The sequence below is a fragment of the Nycticebus coucang genome, chromosome 21 (assembly GCF_027406575.1).
Source record: "Nycticebus coucang isolate mNycCou1 chromosome 21, mNycCou1.pri, whole genome shotgun sequence".
In the NCBI taxonomy this organism is placed as follows: Eukaryota; Metazoa; Chordata; class Mammalia; order Primates; family Lorisidae; genus Nycticebus; species Nycticebus coucang.
The window spans coordinates 7019033-7042949 of record NC_069800.1 but is presented as its reverse complement, the minus strand read 5'-3'; the positions used below and the strand labels follow the sequence as shown (position 1 = coordinate 7042949).

Below are 23917 nucleotides of genomic sequence, written 5' to 3'. Positions count from 1 at the left end.
TCACTTTGCTGGGCACTGGGCCTCCAGGTTAAAGGAAAATATTGGCTCTTCTTTATGGATCCCATATTAGCCTCAGTATCTGTAATATTACCTATAGACTCCATAGGATACAGAGGAAACCTGTGGGTAAAAAGCATTCTAAGCTTTCCACAGTCTTATCATACTCTAGTGATGTCAATCTCGAAAATGTTCTTGTCAGCATCATGGACTAAATCACATGGCAGCTGGCTCAGGTTTCTTGCCCTCGGAACTCTCTCAATAATCTCATGGTATCATCCACCTGAGCACCTTCTCCACATCGCCCTGTCTCTTCCATTCCTCCTGATCTCATCCCTTCACTTCCTCTCCACTTCAGAAGTCTTCGTGCTGCTTCTCCCTCCAAAATCCCACTTCCAGAGCTTTCCTCACTGCCACTCTGTTGTCATGTGTGATTCTGAAGTTATTGAAATCGTCCACTTTTGTGCAGTCTCCCAGCCTCTCAAGCCCCTCTTGAGTTCACTTCTTTTGTGACCAGCAGTGGTCCCTGATTCAACAGTCAGCAACTCCCTCCACTGATACCCTTCTCATCTGCTTGTCCCTCTGTGATCTTTCTCATGCCACCGAATACTGGACTAACAAGACCTCCTTCGGCTGGGTCTTTGACTTTCCTGGGTAAACTTTTGATGTGTTTCTGGTCCCTTTCTCTTCTTCCTCATGACACCTCTTTTCCAAGGCTTTGGGCCTCATTAGTCTGCCCCATCCAGTGATTTACTCCTACTTCACAGACATCATGGGAGTTTTTGTGCTGGAAAATTTGCAAATTTTCACACTTTTCATATTTAGTTTGTATAATTAAAATAAAAAATATATATAAACTTTAATGACAGCTTCCTATCTTGCTCTATGAACACTTTATATTGATATCTCATTTATCCCTTAAAACAATCTGATAAAAATATTACTATTGCCTTCAACTTACACATGAACAATCTCAAACAGGTAGTGACCAGGTGCCTTATGTAAGATCACACACTCAGGATGTGCCCCACCTGAGATATGAACTCACTTTTATCTGACTCCAAGTTCCAAGTCCTTGATCACAACAGAATACATGGCCTCCCCACCATACCTCTATCTTCCTCCTACTAGTTTATTTACCTAAAAATCAATGCCTTTTTTAGGTCCAAGAACAAGTATTCACATATTTTACTTTTTCTCTATAAGTGTCAACATTTCTCACTTTCCCTCTGGCTTCCAAATTCCAGGCCTGGATCTATGACTCTTACCTAATGAACTTGCTTGCCTGGATATGACAAGTTGCTGCTACCAGTATCAACATTACCTGGCCCATAAGTGCCACATGGTCCATAAATGACCCACAAGGCATGCCCTGTCTTGCCCCAAAGGGAGCTCAAAGCTTATACCTCTCTAGTTCCTAATTTTATTCAATCTTGTGTCTTATTTTCTGAGCTGTCCCTTTCTCCTACTCTCAAATGGATTATATCATTTAGCTTGTAACTATGCTCAACTCAATTCTTTGTACAAAAAAAAAAAAAAAAAAGGAAAAGCAAGCATCAGCTCCACAACCTGACTTTTTCTTGGTCTTACCTATTTCCCTTTCATTATTGCCAGATTCTTCCTTGTTTTGCATTCACATTCTGTCTGATCATGTTCCATTCTCTCCTAACCACTGACATCTGACTTTTCTAAAAGGTCTTGACCATTCAGATCAACACAATCTGGTGCCACTCTCATTCCCTCACACTCTCTCAGGCAACATGGCGGGTGTGGAGGAGGCAGCGGCCTTGGGAGCCACCTGAATGGTGACTTGGATGCAGATGACAGGGAGGAGGAAGCTGCCTCTATGGCTGAAGCAGCAGCCAAGAAAAAAAGATGGAAGAAGAAGAAGAGTAAAGGGGCTGCTGCAGTAGGGCAACAAGAACCTGATAAAGAATCAGGAGCCTCAGTGGATGAGGTAGCAAGAAATTGGAAAAACAAGCATTGGAAGAAAAAAAGAAAGAGATGATGATGATGAAGATGGAGATGGTGATGGGGATGGAGCAACTGGAAAGAAGAAGAAGAAGTAGAAGAAGAGGAAGAGGAAGAAGAATAAGAAAAGGAAGGAAGGAAGGAAGGAAGGAAGGAAGGAAGGAAGGAAGGAAGAAGGAAGAAGAAGAGATCAAAAGTTCAAACAGACCCTTCCTCAGTTCCAATATGTGACCTGTATCCCAATGGTGTATTTCCCAAAGGACAAGAGTGAGAATATCCACCCACACAAGATGGGCAAACAGCTGCTTGGAGAACTACAAGTGAAGAAAAGAAAGCCTTAGATCAGGCCAGTGAAGAGATTTGGAATGATTTTCGAGAAGCTGCAGAAGCACATCGACAAGTTAGAAAATATGTTATGAGCTGGATCCAGCCTGGGATGACAATGATAGAAATCTGTGAAAAGTTAGAAGACTGTTTATGCAAATTGATAAAAGAGAATGGATTAAATGCAGGCCTGGCATTTCCTACTGGGTGTTCTCTCAATAATTGTGCTGCCCATTATACTCCCAATGCTGGTGACACAACAGTATTACAGTATAATGACATCTGTAAGATAGATTTTGGAACATGCATAAGTGGTAGGATTATTGACTGTGCTTTTACTGTCACTTTTAATCCCAAATATGATACATCATTAAAAACTGTAAAGGATGCTAGTAATACTGCAATAAAGTGTGCTGGAATTGATGTTCGTCTATGTGAACATCATAGACGTTGGGGAGGCCATCTAAGAAGTTATGGAATCCTATGAAGTTGAAATAGATGGGAAGACATAACAAGTGAAACCAATCCGTAATCTGAATGGACATTCAATTGGGCAGTATAGAATACATGCTGGGAAAACAGTGCCCATGGTGAAAGGAGAGGCAACAAGAATGGAAGAAGGAGAAGTGTATGCAATTGAACCCTTTGGTAGTACAGGAAAAGGTGTTGTTCATGATGACATGGAATGTTCACATTACGTGAAAAATTTTGATGTTGGACATGTGCCGATAAGGCTTCGGCACCCTTGCCTTCTGCCGCAGATGGCTTGATCGCTTAGGAGAAAGTAAATATTTAATGGCTCTGAAGAATCTGTGTGACTCGGGCATTGTAGATCCATATCCACCATTATGTGACATTAAAGGATCATGTACAGCACAGTTTGAACATACCATACTGTTGCGTCCAACATGCAAAGAAGTTGTCAGCAGAGGAGATGACTATTAAACTTAGTCCAAAGCCACCTCGACATCTTTATTTTCTAAGCTTTGTTGGAATACATTATACTAGAATTAATTTGCAACATGTTGTCTGTTTTAACCGTGGACCTTTGTAATACTTTTTATTCATGTTAAAAAAGAAGGAATTTGATCAAAGGCAAACGGTCTAATTAACCAAGGAAAAAGCTTTCAGGACTTTTCAGATGTTAACTGTTTTACTTTCTCCTGTCTAGGAAATGCTATAAAGCTTAAATTAGTTAGGAATGACTTAAACATTTTGTTTTGAACATCTAAGGGATGCTTTTTGGATGTTTATATTGCCATATTCTTACTTGAATGCTTTGAATGACTACATCCAATTCTGCATCTATACTCTCTGGTATTGCTTTTTAACCTTCCTGGAATCCATTTTCTAAAAAAAATAAAGACATTTTCAGATCTGACAAAACAAACAAACAAACAAAAAAACAATCTGGTGCCCTTCTTTCCCATCAGCATCTTACCTGAACTCTGTATTCTGAACTCTGTATCGTTAGCTTCTGTTGACCTTTCTCCTTAAAACCCTCTTGTTCCTGAGCTGTAAAAATACCATATTTTCTTTCCAAATTCTTTCACTTTTTATGTCTCTTTGGGCAGGGCATGGTGGCTCATGCCTGTAATCCTAGCACTCAGGGAGGCTGAGGCGGGTGAATCACCTGAGCTGATGAGTTTGAGACCAAATTCTTTCTCTTTTTATACTCTTCCTTCTCTTTTCTTTCACTGACTTCTCTTCCTTTCCCCACTTCCTAATTGTTGGTAAGCCCTGGCATATTCTTCTAGGCCCTTGTTATCTCTCCCAGCTCACTGCTTCCAGGGGGTGTCAGTCATGTTCCCAGTCCTGTACCATCACCTGTCATTTGCTGACTCCTCGGGGGGTTACTCTGGCTCACAGCTTATTCCACATGCCAGAACTGTTTTTTCTTTCTTTTTTATTGTTGGGGATTCATTGAGGATACAATAAGCCAGATTACACTGATTGATTTTGTTAGGTAAAGTCCCTCTTGCAATCATGTCTTGCCCCCAGAAAGTGTGGCACACACCAAGGCCCCACCCCCCTCCCTCCGTCCCTCTCTCAGGCCTTTTCTACGCCGTCACTAGAGGATAGCACAGACTCTTCAGTGGAATCATTGTGTTCACAGACTTGGCCCCTTTTCTTTATGGCTTGTCTTCAAAAATAATCACTAATAATTTCACCTGAAAATTTTTTAACCCTTCCCCCTTTCTCTTGCCATCCAAAATCAAAAGGCACAGCAGCCCCAATTCCAGAATTAGCTTCATCTTCTCCATCTCATGATCATAACCTCAATTGAGTTTTTATTTTCTCCCACCTAAATTATTCTAGCTCTTGCCTTTGTGACCAATAAAAATCTTTTCAGTTCATTCTTCACTTTTTTGACTTTTTTTCCCCCCTAAATTACAAACCTCACATTATTTTCCTGGAAAGCATATTATTGACAGGATAATGTTCAAATCTATCAGTGAGGTACATACAGGCTGCTTTGTATCCTCTCCTCCCCATCCTTCTTGTTTTCATTCCTTTTCCAATTATTCTCCTCATTAGTCCACATTAGCTATAGCCATGGCAGCAACCAAATACAACACGTTTCCACAATTATATACTTTTGGGATGTGAACATGCATTCATTCTTTTCACCCAGAATACATTTATCTCCCTCTTCAACCCAGCCTGCTTGCCTGCTCATTTTCACAATGCAACTCCAAGAAGGTCTCCACAGGTTCTCCTTATTGTTGGGCAAGTCACTCCTTTCCCTTTCTCCTACTTCAAAACATACTCGTTTGCAACCCTCTGTGTTATTCACAGAGTGAATTGTAACCATTTGGGGGGCTGACTCTTCCCTCCAGCTATGCAGTCAGATAACTGGGTTTGTCTTACATTTATTTTTTCAAAATCTAGCCAAGTGGCCCACAGTAAGTGTTCAACAGATACTATTGAAACAATTGATGAACTGCATGGAGAATTATAATGAAAAATATCTGGGTTAGTCCAATATGTTAACAAAAACAAATAATACATCTCAGAATGAGATTTACAAAGTGGGAAATGCATAGGAAGTTAAAGCACAATGTTTCCATTTATACTGATTGTAGGCAAGAACTGAAGCAAATAAAGATTTGGTGTGGATTCATAAGTATCAAAGATAAATGTAAATTTATTTGAGTAAGATTAAAACCAACAAATACATTTAACCTCAGAGGAGAAAATTGAGACAAGTAGAGAGAGGACTGTGTAAAAATTGTACTGATCAGTAGTTCATATTCACAAAGCTACAGCAGAAAGGCCTAGGAATTATTAGAAGGGAAAATTTTCAGCATTTCAGTGTTAAGCACTGGAATAAGTAGTTCAGAAAAGTTGTAGAATTTATTTGGAAGATGATCAAGATTTTATTCAAGAAGCCTGAAATTAAAGACTCCTTTAATAGAAAACGTATTTCTGATTCTACAGCTATAAAACATAAGAAAAATGTCTGTTAATAAACTGCATGATGCCAATGGATCATATTGTACATCATTATAAAAATAAACTTTTAAAAAACTGACTAAATATGAATTTAAAAATTGAAGAATGCACATATATTTCTTCTGGGGGTAAACTTAAAATAGAAATGACTGATTTTTAAAATACTGAAATAGAATTATGTAAGAGTGACTGCTTTTTGGACAATATAAAAGCCTCTTTGTTGGAGTGATATGAAGTTATTAAAAATTGATCCTAGGTCTTATCCACTTCTGATGTTTATTATTCTCTTAGTCCATCTTCATCATTTCCCAATAATAACTGATTGAGTATTTTCTAATATTTTTTGTCTCTGATTCAGATTAAGTTTTCCATTTTTCATGGGATATTTGGGGTCCATTGTCTTTTAATGTGTACTAATAAAATATCAAAGGTCAGATTTTGCTTGGTGGTAGTTTCCACGATGAAGACTGGGCATGTATGTAGGCAACAATCCTCTGGTCATTCATCCTCCACCCTTATTACTAGATGTGGCTTAAAATAATGGACAAAGCTCAGAGTTTATGCAACAGGTTATTAGCTGCCATCTTTTTATTTTGGATTAATTGCTATTCCAGAATATAGACTCAAATGGTCCTTATCATTCTTACACGTGAAATATAAAATCTGATTAGAGGGATTAAGTTTTATCACATAACTGGTTTTGATTCTGGAAAATTGTTCATGGAGGAGGATAAAACTCACTTATAAATTCTCATTTGGGCCAAATGATTTAGTAAAGAGTTCTGAATGGATACCTGATTTTATTAATGTCTAAAGTATGGCCCCTGTCACCATAGAAGATGATACTTTGATTATAAGATGTGAGTTTTATGTATATGAATATAAATGATGTCAATAATAACGGGAACTGCTTCTTCAATGAAATTTCTGAGTATATTACATGCCCAAATCAAACCAGATTTTCAGAAAAATAAAACTTTGCTAGTGATTTGGGGTACTAGAATGTTGGGTGTTTTTGTTTATTTTTGAAGAGAAAGTATTCTCTCTTTTTCAAGAAATGAGCATTTATTTCTGAATTAAAATCTTGTTATAATAAATATAATAGCTTCTACTCAGTCTATTTTTGTTATAAGCTGATACAGTTTTACATTTACATTACACAAAAAGGCTAATTTATTTCCTCAAGGTGACTATCTTGGGTATATTTCTGATGTCTCAGGTGCCTCGTCAGAGTCTCTCCTGTTGTTCACTGAACCCACCTCAGATGCCCCTCATTGGGTGAGGGTGAGGCCAGGGCCCTTAAGAAGCAGGCAAGTGAAGACTCTGGTTGGTGAAGAAATCGGAAGAAATGTGGAAGATAAATTCTGTCACTCCTTCTGCTCCCTCCCTCCTACAAATTGTTTTTTTTTTTTTTTGTAGAGACAGAGTCTCACTGTACCGCCCTTGGGTAGAGTGCCATGGCATCTCACGGCTCACAGCAACCTCTAACTCTTGGGCTTACGCGATTCTCTTGCCTCAGCCTCCCGAGTAGCTGGGACTACAGGCACCCGCCACAACGCCCGGCTATTTTTTCTTTTTGTTGCAGTTTGGCCGGGGCCGGGTTTGAACCCGCCACCCTTGGCATATGGGGCTGGCGCTCTACTCACTGAGCCACAGGCGCCGCCCAGCCTACAAATTGTTTTAAGCTTTTCCTACACAGTCCCTTTGCAGCTCCCTTTCCAGCTGAGCAGCACACCTGTCTGCTGAGGCTCCCTGCACAGTAGCAGCCAGAGTGGACACCGTTCTGGAAACACATCCCAGGAACTATTTCCTGTCATTTCCAGCCTCATTTCTTTCTGAGTTCATTCTCTGTGTCCTTGATTTGTACAAGTACCTCTCCCATAAAGCTTTGTTTATGTGATTGTTTTCAAAAAAAAAAAAAATATAGGGTTGAGACAGCTAGTTTTGCTCTTGTTGCAGAGACGGATAGTTCTCCACCAAAATGTGTGCTGTGCTCTCTCTTCAGGGGTCTAGAGCTGTCACTGCAAGCAGCAAACCAGCTGGAGATTCCATTTCTTCACTATCTCCTTTTGCAACAAAATGTGACCAATTACTTAGTCCCACCACTGGCATCTGAGCAGAAACAATAGGACACCTCTTAGCTTAAGCCTTTTAAAGGTCATTAGGCTTTTTCCCAGGTTCTCTTTCCCCTTCTCTCATCTGCCTCTGCTCTTACCCACCACACTCCATTGCTTCATGTAGTAATAACTGCAATAATAAATATAATTACGATTTATTGTGTTTTCTAGGTGCTAGGCACATTACTCCAATTTTCTCACAAGTAGCTCGAGGAGATAGGTACTCTTTTAACCCTCATATTGCAAATGAGACAACCAAGATTACAGCTGCAAATATGTGAACCTGGGATTCCTAGCCTAGGTGGTCTGACTTGAAAGCCTCTGTTCCTACCTAATATGATATGCTGCTTCCCAGAGCAGTTCAATTTAGTAGGGAATTTTTAAGGAAGACTAAGTACATATAGTCCATAAATTAAGAAATACACTCTGGGATTAAAGTTTATTTTATCTTAGAAAAACGTAAGCTCCAAAACAGATGCATTACACTGACCAAAAAGATAAACCACAGAGAGGCAAGCTTTATAATTAAAATAGTTTTCTGAGAGAGCCTAAGGTGAGGTTTATTGAGGGACAGTAAACTATTATCCATTTATAAAGCATTCTATCAATTTCATGGATTTTTGTGGTTATTAAAAATTATATAAGATATAGAATTTATTATGGTTAATGGCCAAATCTTGAGAAAATTATAACTAGAGAACCTGGCTTCATTTATAGTAATATTGATCACTTGATCTCCTTTTTTTTCTTTCCAAAGCTTACATTAATAAAACACTAGAATTTAATTTCTTTTGTTTCTTTCTTTATTTCCATCTCTATCCACTACTCTCTAGATTTTGGACTGTAACCTGTTTTCCTAATTATTAAATGTTTGATGAGGCCACATGATGATGCAATACATATGGCTATACTAATAAGCTGCACCAATGATAACCATGCTCACTTTGCAAGAGGACTACCATTATAAAAATTAAAATATAAACAGAGATTTTAAATGCCTTCATTAGGCTAAACTTGGTAGCTCTCTTGTTTGCCTCTCCATTTTTCATGAGATTCTTGAGCGGGGGTCTGAATAAGGCTCAGTACTCACTCTACAAAGATAAAATCATTCTATATTCATTTTGCACGGAAGAATACTCAATAATTCATGAATAGTTTTCTGATTGAAACTATTTTCATCTTTTTGCTAAATCACATCATTTTACTTCCATATATAAGTTTGTTTTGTTGTTAAAGTTATACTACAGTGGATGAGTATTGTATGCATTGCATTATTTAATTAATGCTTATGTTCATTATTCACACGGGAAGTAAACAATATTAAAAAAGCAAACAGATTATTTTAATGAGGCTTTTTATACTACACCTTTTTGCTTTTGAGGTTATGGCTGAATGAGTGGTTTGAACAAGTTAACCATTTATTCAAAGCCTTCGTAAAGTTTTCTGTCATTAGAAATAAAATTTTTAAAAAGTGAAATTCTTTTCTTTCTTTATTTTTCTTTTTATTAAGACATATACACATACATCATGAAAACATTTATGCATTTCTGGGGTACAATGTGTTCATTTTTTATATAATTTGGAATGCTTACATCAAACTAATATAGCTTTCACCTCATTTACTTAATTATTGTGTTAAGACATTTGTGTTCTATACTTGATAGATTTGACTTGTTCCCTTGCAATACACTTCATAGGTGTGTTCCCCCCATTTACCCACCCTCTATCAAACCTCTCCCATCTCCTCCCATCTTTTTCCTCTTCCCTCTTTCATCCAGGGCTATAGTTGTGATTTATCTTTCATAAGGAAGTGTGACTAATTATAAATTGGTTTAATAAAGGTACTGAGTACATTGGATACCTTTTCTTCTATTCTTGATACTTTACTAAGAAAGATATGTTCCAGCTCCATACATGTAAACATAAAAGAGGTAAAGTCTCCATCCTTTTTTAAGGCTGCATAGTATTCCATGGTATACATATACCACAATTTATTAATCCATTCATGGGTTAATGTGTACTTGGGCCTCTTCCATGACTTGGCAATTATGAATTGAGCTGCAATGAATAATTTGGTGCAAATATCTTTGTTGCAAAGTGATTTTTGGTCTTTTGGATATATAGAGGAATATATCCTAATAGAGGAATTGTGGGATCAAATGGCAGGTCTACTTTTAGATCCTTGAGTGTTCTCCAAACTTCTTCTGAAAGGAACGTATTAGGTTTCATTCCACCAGCAGTGAAGAAGTATTCCCTTTTCTCCAAATCCACACCAATATCTGTAATTTTGGGATTTTGTTATGTGGGCTACTCTTACTGGACTTAGATGATGTCTCAAAGTTGTTTTGATTTGCTTTTCTCTGATGATTAAAGATGAGTAGCATTTTTTCATGTGTCTGTAGACCATGTGCCTGTCTTCTTCAGAGAAGCTTCTATTTAAGTCTCTTGTCCACAATGAAATGGGATCATTTGTTCTTTTCTTATTAATAAGTTTGAATTCTCTGGGGATTCTGGTTATTAAATCTTTGTCAGAAACGTAACCTGAAAATATCTTTTCCCATTCTGAGGGCTGTCTGTTTGCTTTAGTTACCGTGTTCTTGGCAGTGCAGAAGCTTTTTTAGTTTGATCAGATCCCAGTGGTGTATTTTTTGGTGTTGCTTCAGTTGCCCCAGGGGTTTTCTTCATAAAGTATTCTCCCAGGCCAATTTCTTGAAGTGTTTCCCCTGCACTCACTCCGAGAATCTTTATAGTTTCATGTCTTAAGTTTAAGTCTTTTATCCAGTGAGAGTCAGTTTTTGTTAGAGGTGAAAGGTGTGGGTCCAGTTTCAGTGTTCTACAAGTCGCCAGCCAATTTACCCAGCACCATTTGTTAAATAGGAAATCTTTCCCCCAAATTATATTTTTGATAGGCTTATCAAAGATCAAATGACAATAAGTGTCTGGGTTCATATTTTGGTTCTCAATTCTTTTCCATACATCTACCTCTCTATTTTTTGTGCCAGTACCATGCTGTTTTGATCCCTATAGATTTATAGTATAGTCTGAAGCATAAAAAGTCAAATTCATAGAAGGAGTAGAGAGTGAAATTGTGGTTTCTAGCATCTGGGGATGGAAGGGTGTGAGAAAATTTTGATCAAAGTGTACAAAATTTCAATTAAATAAGAGGAATTAAGTTCTGGAGATCTATCATACAGTGTGCTAACTATACTTAAAAATAGTATATCATATACTTGAAACTTGCTAAGAGAATAGATTTTTAAATGTTCTCATCACAAAAAAATGGTAAGTTAATGGTGGATATGTTAATTACCTTGATTTAATTATTCCTCAATATATACATTTATCAAAGCATCCCATTATACTCCATACATATGCAATTTAAAAAGAAGAAACTTTGCCAGCTGTTTCCTTTGGTAAAAAGTACATATTAATGCAATGTAAAATGAAAAACAATTTTTTAATATACTGACTTTATAACCACATAATTTTAGAGAAAAAATATTCCCTAAAACATGTTTAATGCTTTTGAGTGTATGTCAAAAGTGATACTAAGTTTTCTGAGCAATATTGAATATAGTGGAAACAGTGGATCTCATCCACCTAACAATGAGACTGAGTTCGTCCCATGGATGGTGGCAGTGGATACAAGAAAAAATTCTCAAACTGCAAAGACTTTACAAGATGGATTTATTCTGTAATAGTGGGGTGTAACCCTGAAAAAATATTCTGGAGTCACAGAAAACTGCTTCCAGGTTTGCTTTACAGTGACATACCTGTGTTCTTGGGACCGGATATTTTCAATTCTCCTTGCATGAATTGCCCTGCTTATTCTCTATGGCCTAGAACTTTTTTAGAAATGACCATGAAGGTCAAAGACATATAAGACAATAAAAATATTTTGTCAGTGAAAAGATACTTTGTGATTTACTAAATGCATTAAACCAAAATTATGATAAACTTAGCCATTTTGCCCTTTTCTTTATCAATAAGAGCTCAGGCCTTATTGCTTTTGTCAATCTGCATAAAATTTTAGAACATGCCTCTCAGATAATTTAACAAGTTCTATATGTGTTTCTTATTAAAAATAGAAAAAAATACACCTTAATTTCCCAAACATGTCCCTGAAAACTGAGTCACTCCTAACATGAGGAGATTTCATATTAGCTACAAAAAGCTCTATATTTCTTAGAGAATTCAATCATCTCTTCTCTCAATCAAGGTTCTTCATAAACCAGTCCCACACAAACTTTCTAGCAAAATTAGACTACTTACTGTTCTACAGTGCTGTTGCTCAACTTTGTTTTGAAGCTATCGCTCACTGACACTGTTCCCAGGCATCTAGCAAAAGATAAACAAAGTAGTCTATACTGGGGAATATTCACTCCAGACATCAGAGAAGCTCTACTAAAATGTTTTCAAGAGCAGTAACTAGCACACAGTGCAATGAGGGGAAGGCGAGAGATTGGTACATATCCGTAAAGTAAACATAAATTAAGGACATAATTTTCCCTGTTTACTAATACTTATTTTTACATAAAGCTTTTTTCTCCTATCACTGCATCAAAATCCTAGTCATCCTAAAATGTCATTCTCTCTATGAATATAATTAAAAACCTTTCCAGATGGAAGCAATCACTCCCATCTCAGTTACCATAAAACTAACGCATGCCTCTGTTCATGTCATTTTACAACAACTACAATGTTCATTTTTTCACTAGAATTATTCAGTTTATGAGCATACTTTCTATTTGTTTCTAGACTGTCAAGGATAGGGCTTCATTCTGATTCATTTTTGTATCTTTCAGAACATCTGGCATAGTAACTTAAACATAGAAGATGTCAGTAATATTTGATATAATATTTGAACAAATGGAAAGATACATAGACTAACCATTATTAGGACTACCTATAGCTAAATCTATGGTTTTATGAAATATTGTCTGAAATTTTGTATCACTTTTGTCATGGCTTATTATAAAAAAATACCTACATATATATACACATATACATATACATACATATGTATATAACATATATACACACACATATACATACATATATAATTATACACATATATATAAAATTCTGTCTCCTTTACCATATTATAAGCATTTTGAGAACAGGAATCCTTTGTCATTCATCTGGAATCTTTATTGCCTCTAGGGGGAAAAAGCATTATATCACACCTGGTAGGAGTTAATTGTTGTTAGAATAAATAAATGAATGGATGCTATAAATTACAGAGCTTCTTCTCCATGAGGCATTTCATCAATAGATTTTGTTAAACCAGGAACACAACTTTTCCATATACCATGCACATTACAGTTGCCTCCCTTGCGTATCAAGCAGAAGTTCTAAAATCATGAAGTATATAAAATACTGAGAAGGTAAGTTGAATCAGAAGTGTTGGGGCCAATTGAAATGCTTCACTGATACTAAAATAGGTAAGTGTATCTGAAAGATACAAGATGTATTATACAAGGACTGAGAAGATAAATTAAACTGACAACTCCTGTTCCTCTAGTGTTTCTCTACTACCAGATAAAACAAATAATAATCTAGGTGTTTTTGAGGCAAAAGTTTTTGCTCCTATACTAAATGAGATGAAGCTTTTATGATCTGAAATTAACCAGTTTCCTCTCTTGCTTTGATCCAGCTTATAGGTCTGGCTCTTTTAAGACTCATAACACTGGCTTGTACAGCTGTTCAATACATGTTTATTAAAAGAATAGTCATGATAGATTATTCTAAGAAGAAGTTATCTGGAGAATACTGACATACCTTATCACAGAATTGTCCCAGGTAGTAAATCACAATCTACAGCACTCTTCTCAATCCTTTTCACTTATCCTATCTTCCAATAACACAAAATAAGTGGAAACTCCATAGTTGACCAAGTCCCTACACTGACCACCTCAAGTTGACCTAATTTTCATAGACTAGGCATGCAACATATATACGTATCAGTTCGGTAGGTCTAGTCCCTTATATTGACCACCTTAATATGTTGACCAGTTTGTTATAGTCCCTTGGGTGGTCATCTTACAGAGTTTCTACTGGATTCTTTTTTCTTTTTTAGTGGACAGACTCTGCTGGTTCTTCGTCTTATGCCATTGTTCATGTTTTTAATTTGCCCTGTATTCCTTGCCCACAAATGTTTATGTATTGAAATTATAACCATCCTCTAAGTCCCAGTTCAAATCTTTCACATGTGAGTGCTCACTAAAAAAAAAAAAAAAAAGAAAAGAAAGAAAGAAAGAAAGAAAAACTCTACTATGTTTCTTATTTCATCTCACCCTATTTTTTGGCAGAGATTTTATAAGGCAAAGACTGTATCTTGACTATATCTCTATGCCTTATATGTAGCCCTAACGAGCAAGCTGTTCATTGTAGGATTTCAATACATATTCTTATGAAGTCTTTTCCCACCAAGGCTTATATAAATAGCACAAACTTGATTAACCAAATGTATACTTAAATTAAAGTGAGGTAGATTGTAATGAGAAGCTATGTTTCTGGATCAACTCTCCCACTGGAAACAATAAAAAAAAATGCTGGATAAAATATTTCTTCTTAAAATTGTCTTAAAAGAATTGAAAGTATATAAAGATAGTTGGAACTGCTAGGGGAAATATTTGTGGGGGATGGGAATCTGAATGCAGTGAGAGAAACCAAATATCAAAGCAACGTAAGTGCATTTTCCTATAGTCATTTGTTTATATTACACATTTTATCTTTGATCAATCAACCTAACAGAATAAGGGAACAAGGTTCTGCCTGAGATTTCATTAAAAAAAAATGGACACCAAACATTAAGCTTTTCTCTTTCTCCAATCCCAAGTGAATACAAAGAATATAAAGAAGACTTTCTTGGTAGAAGTACAGTGTTTAGGAAGAAAGAAAAAAAAAGAAGGATAGAAGTGAAAAACAACATGGTCCCTGAGAAGTTGTAGCACAGCTCTAGCCTTCTTATTATGTAGGTATAACCCACAAATTTTATTCTATTAACTTAGATTGAAGTAATCAGTTACTGGTAATGTCCTAGGCTTCTTAAGAAAAAATGCAAAATACTCTGTAGAAGGATACTTTCTCAGGGAAATTCCTATGATAATAGTTGAATAAAAATGATCAGCACACAGTCAAAGATAACCAGACATACAAGAAACAAAGCCTCATTAGTAAGAACCAGCAAAAATCAACTGAAACAGATTTCAGATGTTAGTATCACAAGACATCAATTATAAAACAACTATGTCTCCAAGTTTTAACAAAATAAAGTCTTCAAAATGCTTGCAGGAAACAATTAACAATCACATACTAAGTTCAAACAAAGAAACAAATGTCTAAAAGTAAACATCGCAAGAATTAAAATCAAATCCATACTGCATATCACAAAAAGAGACTGATATAATGACCTGGAAGATAAATAAAGATAAATTACTTGCAATGCAGCTCAAAAAGACAAAAATTTCCCAGAAGAGGACTATGGATTGGATTGATGTGACACCCAAGAAATCCATTTGTTCCAGCTCCCCACTCTGCCATTTATCACCCCTCTTTGTGTGTCTCCATGGCCATCCTCCCCTGACCTCACTATAATTTTATTTACCCTTCCCCTGCCTTTGATTTTTTTTGACACATGCATTAAATTCACCAGAAACCTGAAAAAAAAAAAAAAGAAAAAAGATATGACAAGGAAGGGTATAAAAAATTTGAAGAAACATTTAATGTAGGTTTAATTTGAAGCTTAGAAGGAAATAAGAGAATGTAAAAGGGGATACATTTGAAAAAACAATGCTTGAAAATTTTCTAAAATATATTAATGACATCAATAAACAATTTCAGAAAGCATAACAATCTAGGCAGAAAAAAGTAAAAAGATATTGACGTCTCTAGGCATCATCCTAAAACTGTGGAAAAATAAAGATAATGAGAAAAATATTATGAGCAATGAGAGAATAGCAGTTATGTTAACAGATGACTTCTTGATTGCAATAATGGATGACAGATAACAGTAGAATGATATTTTTTGATGAGCTGAAAGAAGTGACTGCCAACTCAAAATTCTATACCCAGAGAAAATATATATTTCCCAAATGAGGGAAAAATAGAGATTTTTTTCAAATAAGCAGACACTAAGATACATTTCTAACATAAGACTCTAAATATAAGAATTTCTTAGAATACACTTCAAGCAGAAGGAAAAATAATTCTAAAATGCAAGATTAAGATTCAGGAAGAAATAAATAACAAAGAATGCTGTAAACATTGAGCAAATATAAACCTACCTTTACTGTATAAAAGAGAATAATGTCTAGTGGTGTTAAATTAAAATGCTAGGCAGCAATACATTAGGAGGGAGATAAATGAATTAAAAATATTCTGAAGTAATATCTTGGAAGAAAGTAAAGGATTTGACTGACTTTAGTCTTTGATATGAACCAGTGTTGTAATCCTAGGCTAACTACTAACAGAAGAGAAAAAAGTATGTCCCTCCCAAACTAGCAGAGAAAAACATGGAATGATGGAGTATTAAAGGGCAGAAAAAGCAAGACAGACATACATGGCAAAAGAAGAAATAAATACTATAATTATATCTATATAAATTAAAAAACAGACTATATTAATATTTCAAGGGATATAGATATAGGTGGAGAAATATTAAAAAAAACAATAAAATAAGGAATAAAATGCAAATAATCTTCCTAACTCCAGAGAAAAAGAAGAGGTGGTAACGACGGCAAAGGGACAATGATAGAAATGGGGCTTCTAGAAGGTTGAGAGGGTTTATATCTTGTTGTGGGTGGTGCTGATGTAGGTAACTGAGTATTAACTGTTTATATTTACATAGGAATTTTATACATTTTACTAAAAATTATTTCTACATTATTTTATAATATTTGTTTAAAAAATTTAGTAAGTTATGGATCAGAATATGTATATGTGTATATGTACAAAAGAAAATCTATGAGAATGTGAAAACTATCCTTTCCTTCATAATCCAGGAAAACTGTATCTAGGGACACTGGCAGTCCTCCTCACTGGAGGGCTAGTCAAACTCTGAATAAAGTTTGTCCTAATTTGAGATAAAGTGGGCAAAATAAAACTATGTATATAGATGTATAGTTTCATGTCTTGAAAGAGATGTGTTTATTCTGAGATTTTTATCCTTCCTAGATTTTGGATTGAGTATTTTATAATGTCCTTTCTGTTATAAAATGGTGATGATAGTAGGTGGCAGGTTACTATGTAGTGTCCTTACTAAAAAAACAAAACCAGAAGAGGTCGGTCTGCTAGCTCTTTTAATAGACCACTGAGGAATAAGAGCCTATAATTCTCTAATCTACACATACCAGTGAAGTGATTCTGTGGTTATTTCAGGGGAAAGCTGCTTTGGATAAAAATGTGACTTGGGTATTGTAGAGTGAATGTTTGTGTTCCCCTAAAATTCATATGTTGAAATTCTAAACCCCAATTTGATAACATTGAAAAGTAAGCCCATTAGGAGATACTTAGGTCATAAAAATAAAGACCTCAAGAATCAAACTAGTGACCTAATATTAACAGACGTAAAAGTTTTCTCTCTCACTTTCTACTGTAGAGTGAGGATACAGTGAGAAGATGGCTAAATGGAAACCAGGAAGGAGTCCCTCATCAGACACCTGATTTGCTAGGTGCCTGTACTATGAGAAATAAATGTCTGCTATTTAAAACAACCAGTTGGTTGCTGGTATTCTGTTATAGAAGCTCTAAGAGAATAAGACAGATATGAACTAAAAGAACTTCATTCAGAAAGAAGGGAGCCAAACATGGAATGTGGGATCATTTTGTAATATGCTATATTAAATGTGAAAACAGTAAGGGTAAGAGCCAAGGGAAGAAAATAAGGGCTCTGGGAAACTTCATATAGACATGCAGGAAGTTATATCTAGGGCCCCAGATGGATAGATGGCTTCATTTTCTGTATTAGTGCTCGCATATGACATTTTATGCTGCTTATGGATATACATTTTCATTTCTGGAGGCTGTGCGTTACGTAGTCTCCATAATTAAATATGTCTCTTGTATAAATATCTGAATCAGTTCAAATGCAAAATTAATATAGGGTAATATGTTCTAATTATACTATATCATGTACCATAGAATATATTTACTTACGTATTTTTTTTTTTTTGAGACAGAGTTTCACTTTGTCACCCTCAGTAGAGTGCTGTGGCATCATAGCTCAAAGCAACCTCAAACTCTTGGGCTCAAGAGATTCTCTTGCCTCAGCCTCTCAAGTAGCTAAGACTACAGATGCCTGCCACAACACCTAGCTATTTTTAAAGATGAGCTCTCGCTGGTTCAGGCTGGTTTGGAACTCCTGAGCTCAGGCTTCCAGAGTGCTGGGATTACAGGTGTGAGCCACCAGCCCAGCCAACATATTTATTTATTTATTCATTTATTATTATTATTATTATTTTATTATTGGGGATTCATTGAGGGTATAAGAAACCAGGTTACACTGATTGCATTTGTTAGGCAAAGTCCCTCTTACAATCCTGTCTTGCCCCTAAAAGGTGTGGAATGCACCAAGGCCCAACCCCCTCCCTTCTTCCCTCTCTCTCCTCTTCCTTTCCCCACCCCTCCCTCCTTCTTTCTCACTCTGCTCTCCCCTTCCCCCACCCCTACTGTGTCCTTAATTGTCATTAATTGTCCTCACATCAAAATTGAGTACATAGGATTCATGCTTCTCCATTCTGTGATGCTTTACTAAGAATAATGTGTTCCACTTCCATCCAGGTTAATACAAAGACTATAAAGTCTCCATTTTATTTTAAATGGCTGAATAGTATTCCTTGGTATACATATACCACAGCTTGTTAATCCATTCCTGGGTTGGTGTGCATTTAGGCTGTTTCCACATTATGATTAATAGAGCATAATTATTTTATAGTCATTATGTATTTTTATTTTTATTAATTAATTTCATCTCTTATTTTTTCTGTTGTCAAATGTCACCATTCTCATTTTACAGGTGAGGAGTCTTAAATTCAAAGAAGTGAGCAACTTTGTCAGCTACTAGAATTACATCCCTGAGGTCCAACTTCAAAACTCTGCTCTAGCTACTTTGCTGCTTTGTTTCACCACAGCATTAACATTCAAAGATCATTTGTATAAAGATTAAAATGCCATTTACTCTTTTAAATCACCTTCCTAACTCACTCAGGCAACTTCTATCAATCCCTTGGAGGAAAGGACAGACTTTCCCAGAAGCTCAATTAACAACACCAGGACATGCATAAAGGGTTGCAAGAGAAATTCAGAAACTTGGGCATAAATCCCATCCAAAATAAAACCACAGCATCTTTAATCAAGGCCTGGCAGTCATCATTATCATTTCTCTGAGACTAGAACTGGTAATGTGGGCTATCCCACTAGGCCTTTAATACTTGGTTAGAAACGAATCCAAGAAGTTGACTAGCAAGACAATTCCAGCAGTACAAACATGAATCGAATCTGTAATTCTCTTCCTCATTACCACACAGTTAGTTCCTGCCCTGAATTCACTTTGAAGACAATGAATGCTTTGGAGAAACTGTACAAAGCATTGAAAACAGGGCCAAAAGTAATAAATATGGACTGCCAAAAAACGTTAACCAATTTCCTCTATAAGTCAAGTCTATTGTCAATTTACAATAATTCTGAAGGTTGAACTAGAGGGATGCAATTAGTAAGCTAACTTGCAGGGTTTGCCTCCAATCTAAAAGGGAGTTTTCTTTCACCTGTATAAAATTAAACAGCTGGTAATTATATCTCCTGTTAGGAAGAGATTAAAATAATAAAATAAAAATAAACCAATGCTTTACTATGGAATCTAATCTCTCCCATTATCCCACACATTCACATAAACTCTCCTCCCAGTGGAATTCTTTTCACTCAGCAGGATGAAGATCATCTTCTCAGCAGCCTAACTCAGCAAGGCCAGCCACTTTCCTTCCTTCCTGACTTCCCCTTTAGAACTTATTCAAAGGGAAGACAAAGGACCTGCAAGTGGATGGGAGTTGTTTTGTGCCTGGCCCTTAGGGGTACTTTCTTTTTCTTTTTTTTTTTTTTTTAAATTTTCGTTTTCTTTTTTTTTTTGTAGAGACAGAGTCTTACTTTATGGCCCTCGGTAGAGTGCCGTGGCCTCACACAGCTCACAGCAACCTCCAACTCCTGGGCTTCAGTGATTCTCTTGCCTCAGCCTCTCAAGTAGCTGGGACTACAGGCGCCCGCCACAACACCTGGCTATACTTTATTTTTCTTAAAAAGATTATGTCAACCTTCCTGTAGCCAAAAATAAAAACAAAACAAAATACTAAAACAAATTTCTCAGGCAGTTTGAATTAAAAATACAAAGAACCGAGATATATTTTTAATTTATTCATAATTAGTTTACAGATTGGCCCACACTGAGACTCCAAAATCAGCACACCACCTGGGGATAAGGGCTATTGCAATTATCAGAAGCAAGCCAAAAGCTACCTTTTGTTCTTGCTAAAATCTTCTTTAAAAAAAAAAAAATCTTCTAGCAAATGATTTTCTATTTCCTATTTAAAGAGGATTACATAGCAAACACAACAGTGGCTGGAGAGCAAAGAATTTACCATCGTTTTATTACCTGCCAAATATAAATTAGTTTATTGTGGTTTACTCCTGCCAGGCGACCCCTCTCCTTGTCCATCAGGCCAGTGGGCTATGAAGTCCTTCCTAAACAGGAGGCTGTCAGTTATGTTCCCTGTCCACTGTCTTCTACATCTTACAGTGTCTCTTGGCTCGGGTAGCAAGGTTGTGAGCTTGAATTGGCCCCAACAAATTGCCTCCACTTGCTAGCTATCACTGTGAAATCTCTGCAGGCATGTATGAGGCCCTCCTCCAGGTATAATGAAGAAACCCTACTAATTTCACTTTGTAATAACTACAGGATACAGAAATTATATTTGCTCCATTAGATGGAATCACAGAAATGTGGAGAAAGGTTAGCTTTATATAGTGAATGTCACAGTTAGACTAAGGAAAAAAATCACTTTGTTAACGTAGAGTGTTTCCTCATTGGTAACACCCTACATTAAGGTGCCATTTATGAATAGTTTATTATTATTTATTAATGTCTGAAGTACTTTATAGCATGCTAGATAACAACTTAAATTCATGTGTTAAAGATGCACATACATGGTTTAATACAATTTATGTCTTATTCTTTAAAACAGCTTCCCTTGGTATCATCCGTTAAGCATTTATTACTAATGCATTTTATAACATTCTTTATAATACATTATTTGAGCAAGTAGCTACATTTAGTGATCATTTCATAAATAAGAATAACATATTTATAAATGGCACCTTAATTTGAAGTGTTACCTTCACATTACTATATAGCTGCTCACCATTCATCTCATTTTGTGATTATTCTCCAAATGCACCACTTAATAAAATAGACACTAAGTTCTATTTCCCTTCATCTGATTAAAAGTTTATTGAGTCATTTTCTCCATCTGATTTCAGATGTCGGTAGCTTGGAAGTTTTAGTGTGATTTCTGACAAAACCAAACTTTTAGTACAACGATATTTCTGAAAAGATGATTAACAGTAGAAATAGAGAATTATTTACCGTATTGGACAGAGCCTGTTGTTTGGATTCTTTGTAAAATTCAATTTTTCTACTAGAAAGAACAATCCAGGAAGTAGACCAGTTTTTCCTTAGGAAAAAACAAAGAGGAAAAAAGCATTATCAGTTGAAGAAATCATTTATAGATACAGTACGAGCAACATTTGGAATGAGTAAATACCATCTTTATTTTTAACTAGTCTTCCTGGAAGTATTCTCTTTATTAAAATCTATAGGTGCCATGAAATTTAGGTGACAATAAAGACATTCTGTAATTACTGAAAAGCATGGTCTTTATAGTAAAAGTTTTTCAATTTATAAATCTTCCTGAAATCTTTTCCAACTACTAAAATTCCTATTTTTATGTAACCATGTGCCTTGCTCTCATAAAAAGTCTATATTTCTACATCAAGCCAAAAATAGCAAAGTAAAAATAGAAATCAGAATCCCTTCCTTCATTTTGTCTTCTCTTCATTGGTTTAGTATATTTCAGAGGATGAAAAACTAACCAGCTCATATGTCATTGCTTAATTTAAAATATTTTCATAATGTTGAATCTCACTGGAAATCAAAGAAATGCAAACAAACACAGAGGCATACTTTTTCCCTCTTTGCCCATCAATTTGTCCAGGATTAAAAGGAATGATAACATCTAGGGTTAATGAGAGTATAGGAAATGGATTCTCTTATACCCGATAGGTGGGAGTATAAACTGTATGTCCTTTCTGGAGTGCCATTGACAATATATTTTTAAAACAATCTTTAAAAATATGCATATCTTTTGCCTTTACGTGTTCATTACTATTAATTTAAATTTATTCTAAAGAAAAATATCTCACTCATTGTTAAGGCTGTATGTTTAGATACAAATGTACATCATTATTTGTTAATTCTGTACCAAAAATATCAAAAAATAAGAGATTAGTTAAGTAAATTGCATATGGTAGATTCATATAATGAAATAATGAACCCTACACTTCAGAAGAATACTGACATGGGAAGATTTTAATGCAAACCATAATGCAATCTATAGTCCAAAACTCCATGCTGTGCTGTCTTCGTCACCCATCTGAAACCATTCTGATTATTATTATCATTTTTAAGGAAGCAGGAAACAGTTTTTTGAGGATGAGAAAGGTAGGCTTACAGAGTAAGAAAGTTTATAAAGTGGGATACATTCACCATGGACATGAACAGGCCTCCATTACTAGGGAAAGTAGGCAAAGAGGCCCCTTCTGATCATTAATTCCATTCATTAAAAGACAAGATATTGCTTTTTCAAATGTGCCTCCATGAGGGGTATTTGCGAAACTTGGTAAATGTAGAATATAAATGTTTTGGCACAGTAACTGAGATAACGCCGGAAAGGCTATGTTAACCACTGTTATAAAAATGTGTCAAATGGTTTATGAAGTGAGTGTATGATGCCCCATAATCATATCATTGTATACAGTTATGATTTAATAAAAAAATTAAAAAAAAAAACAAATGTGCCTCCATGACTTCCTTGTATATTACTTATAATAAATTTTAAAATATTTTTAAAATTTCATTCTCTCTTATCCCATTAAAAAAATAAGTTCCCAAATGGTAAAAACAATTTCATCTTTATAGAGGTATCCGCAGTTCCTAACATACTGCCTTGAACAGAATAGAAACACAATATATATTTATTGAATTGGTGAGTGCACTTTGGCATGGAAAAAAGTCTGACTATGATAATACTTAAATCAGGTAGTAAAATCATGGCTTTTTCTTTTCCTTTATATTTTTTGGTGTTTACCAACTTTTCTACATTAAGCATACATTATTTCTACAGTTAGACTACGTGTGTGTTTGTGTTGTGAAAAGTATTCTTTTTAGATGACAAAGCATTAAGGAGATTAATATACATAAGTTTCTATCCATTATATCATATTGCTGCAGCTTGCTTTGGCTTAATATTAACTTTAAAATAGTTGAATTCAACTTTTAAAATATTTACAGAAAGATTTCATTCGGGTCAATAGAAAACCCCACAAACATATTTTTTAAATGACCATTCAACAACTTTGTGTCATTTATTTCCATTTGTCTCTTAGAATCTAGGATCTTGATGAAAAGACAGCTTTGATTCAGCAAGGTTAGTGTTTGCAAGAATTAGGTTGCTCTTACACGTCTGACGCTTTTTTAACGACGCGTCATTGTGTTATTATAAAAAAGAACAGGATAAACAGACACACAAGAAACACAATGTGTATTTTCCAACATAGAAATACAAACATCACGTTCTTGGATCCTCTTGTCTTTAAATGAAGAGTCAATTTTTCAATTAAATAATGAAAAGATGTAAAGAAGTAACGCAGGAAGAAAATCATATAGGTGTTTTCTTCTGCCCTACTGCTCATTTCTCCTTTTAGGTACCGGTAGCTGCAAGGTGAAC

At 35.5% G+C, this 23917-nt stretch overlaps 1 protein-coding gene and 2 pseudogenes across 1 annotated transcript in view; 2 read left to right on the top strand and 1 right to left on the bottom strand.

Moving 5' to 3' along the window:
- LOC128573691 (60S ribosomal protein L7-like) overlaps positions 1–23917 on the top strand; it is a 350760-nt pseudogene that overhangs the window by 67624 nt on the left and 259219 nt on the right.
- Positions 1–23917, bottom strand: part of LOC128574196 (rho GTPase-activating protein 15-like) — a 45242-nt gene that overhangs the window by 3365 nt on the left and 17960 nt on the right. Inside the window, exon 3 of the mRNA XM_053574846.1 lies at positions 21499–21586. Coding sequence (XP_053430821.1) covers positions 21499–21586 — 88 coding nt within the window. The remainder of the gene's footprint in view (positions 1–21498; positions 21587–23917) is intronic.
- Positions 1758–3241, top strand: LOC128573689 (methionine aminopeptidase 2-like; annotated as a pseudogene).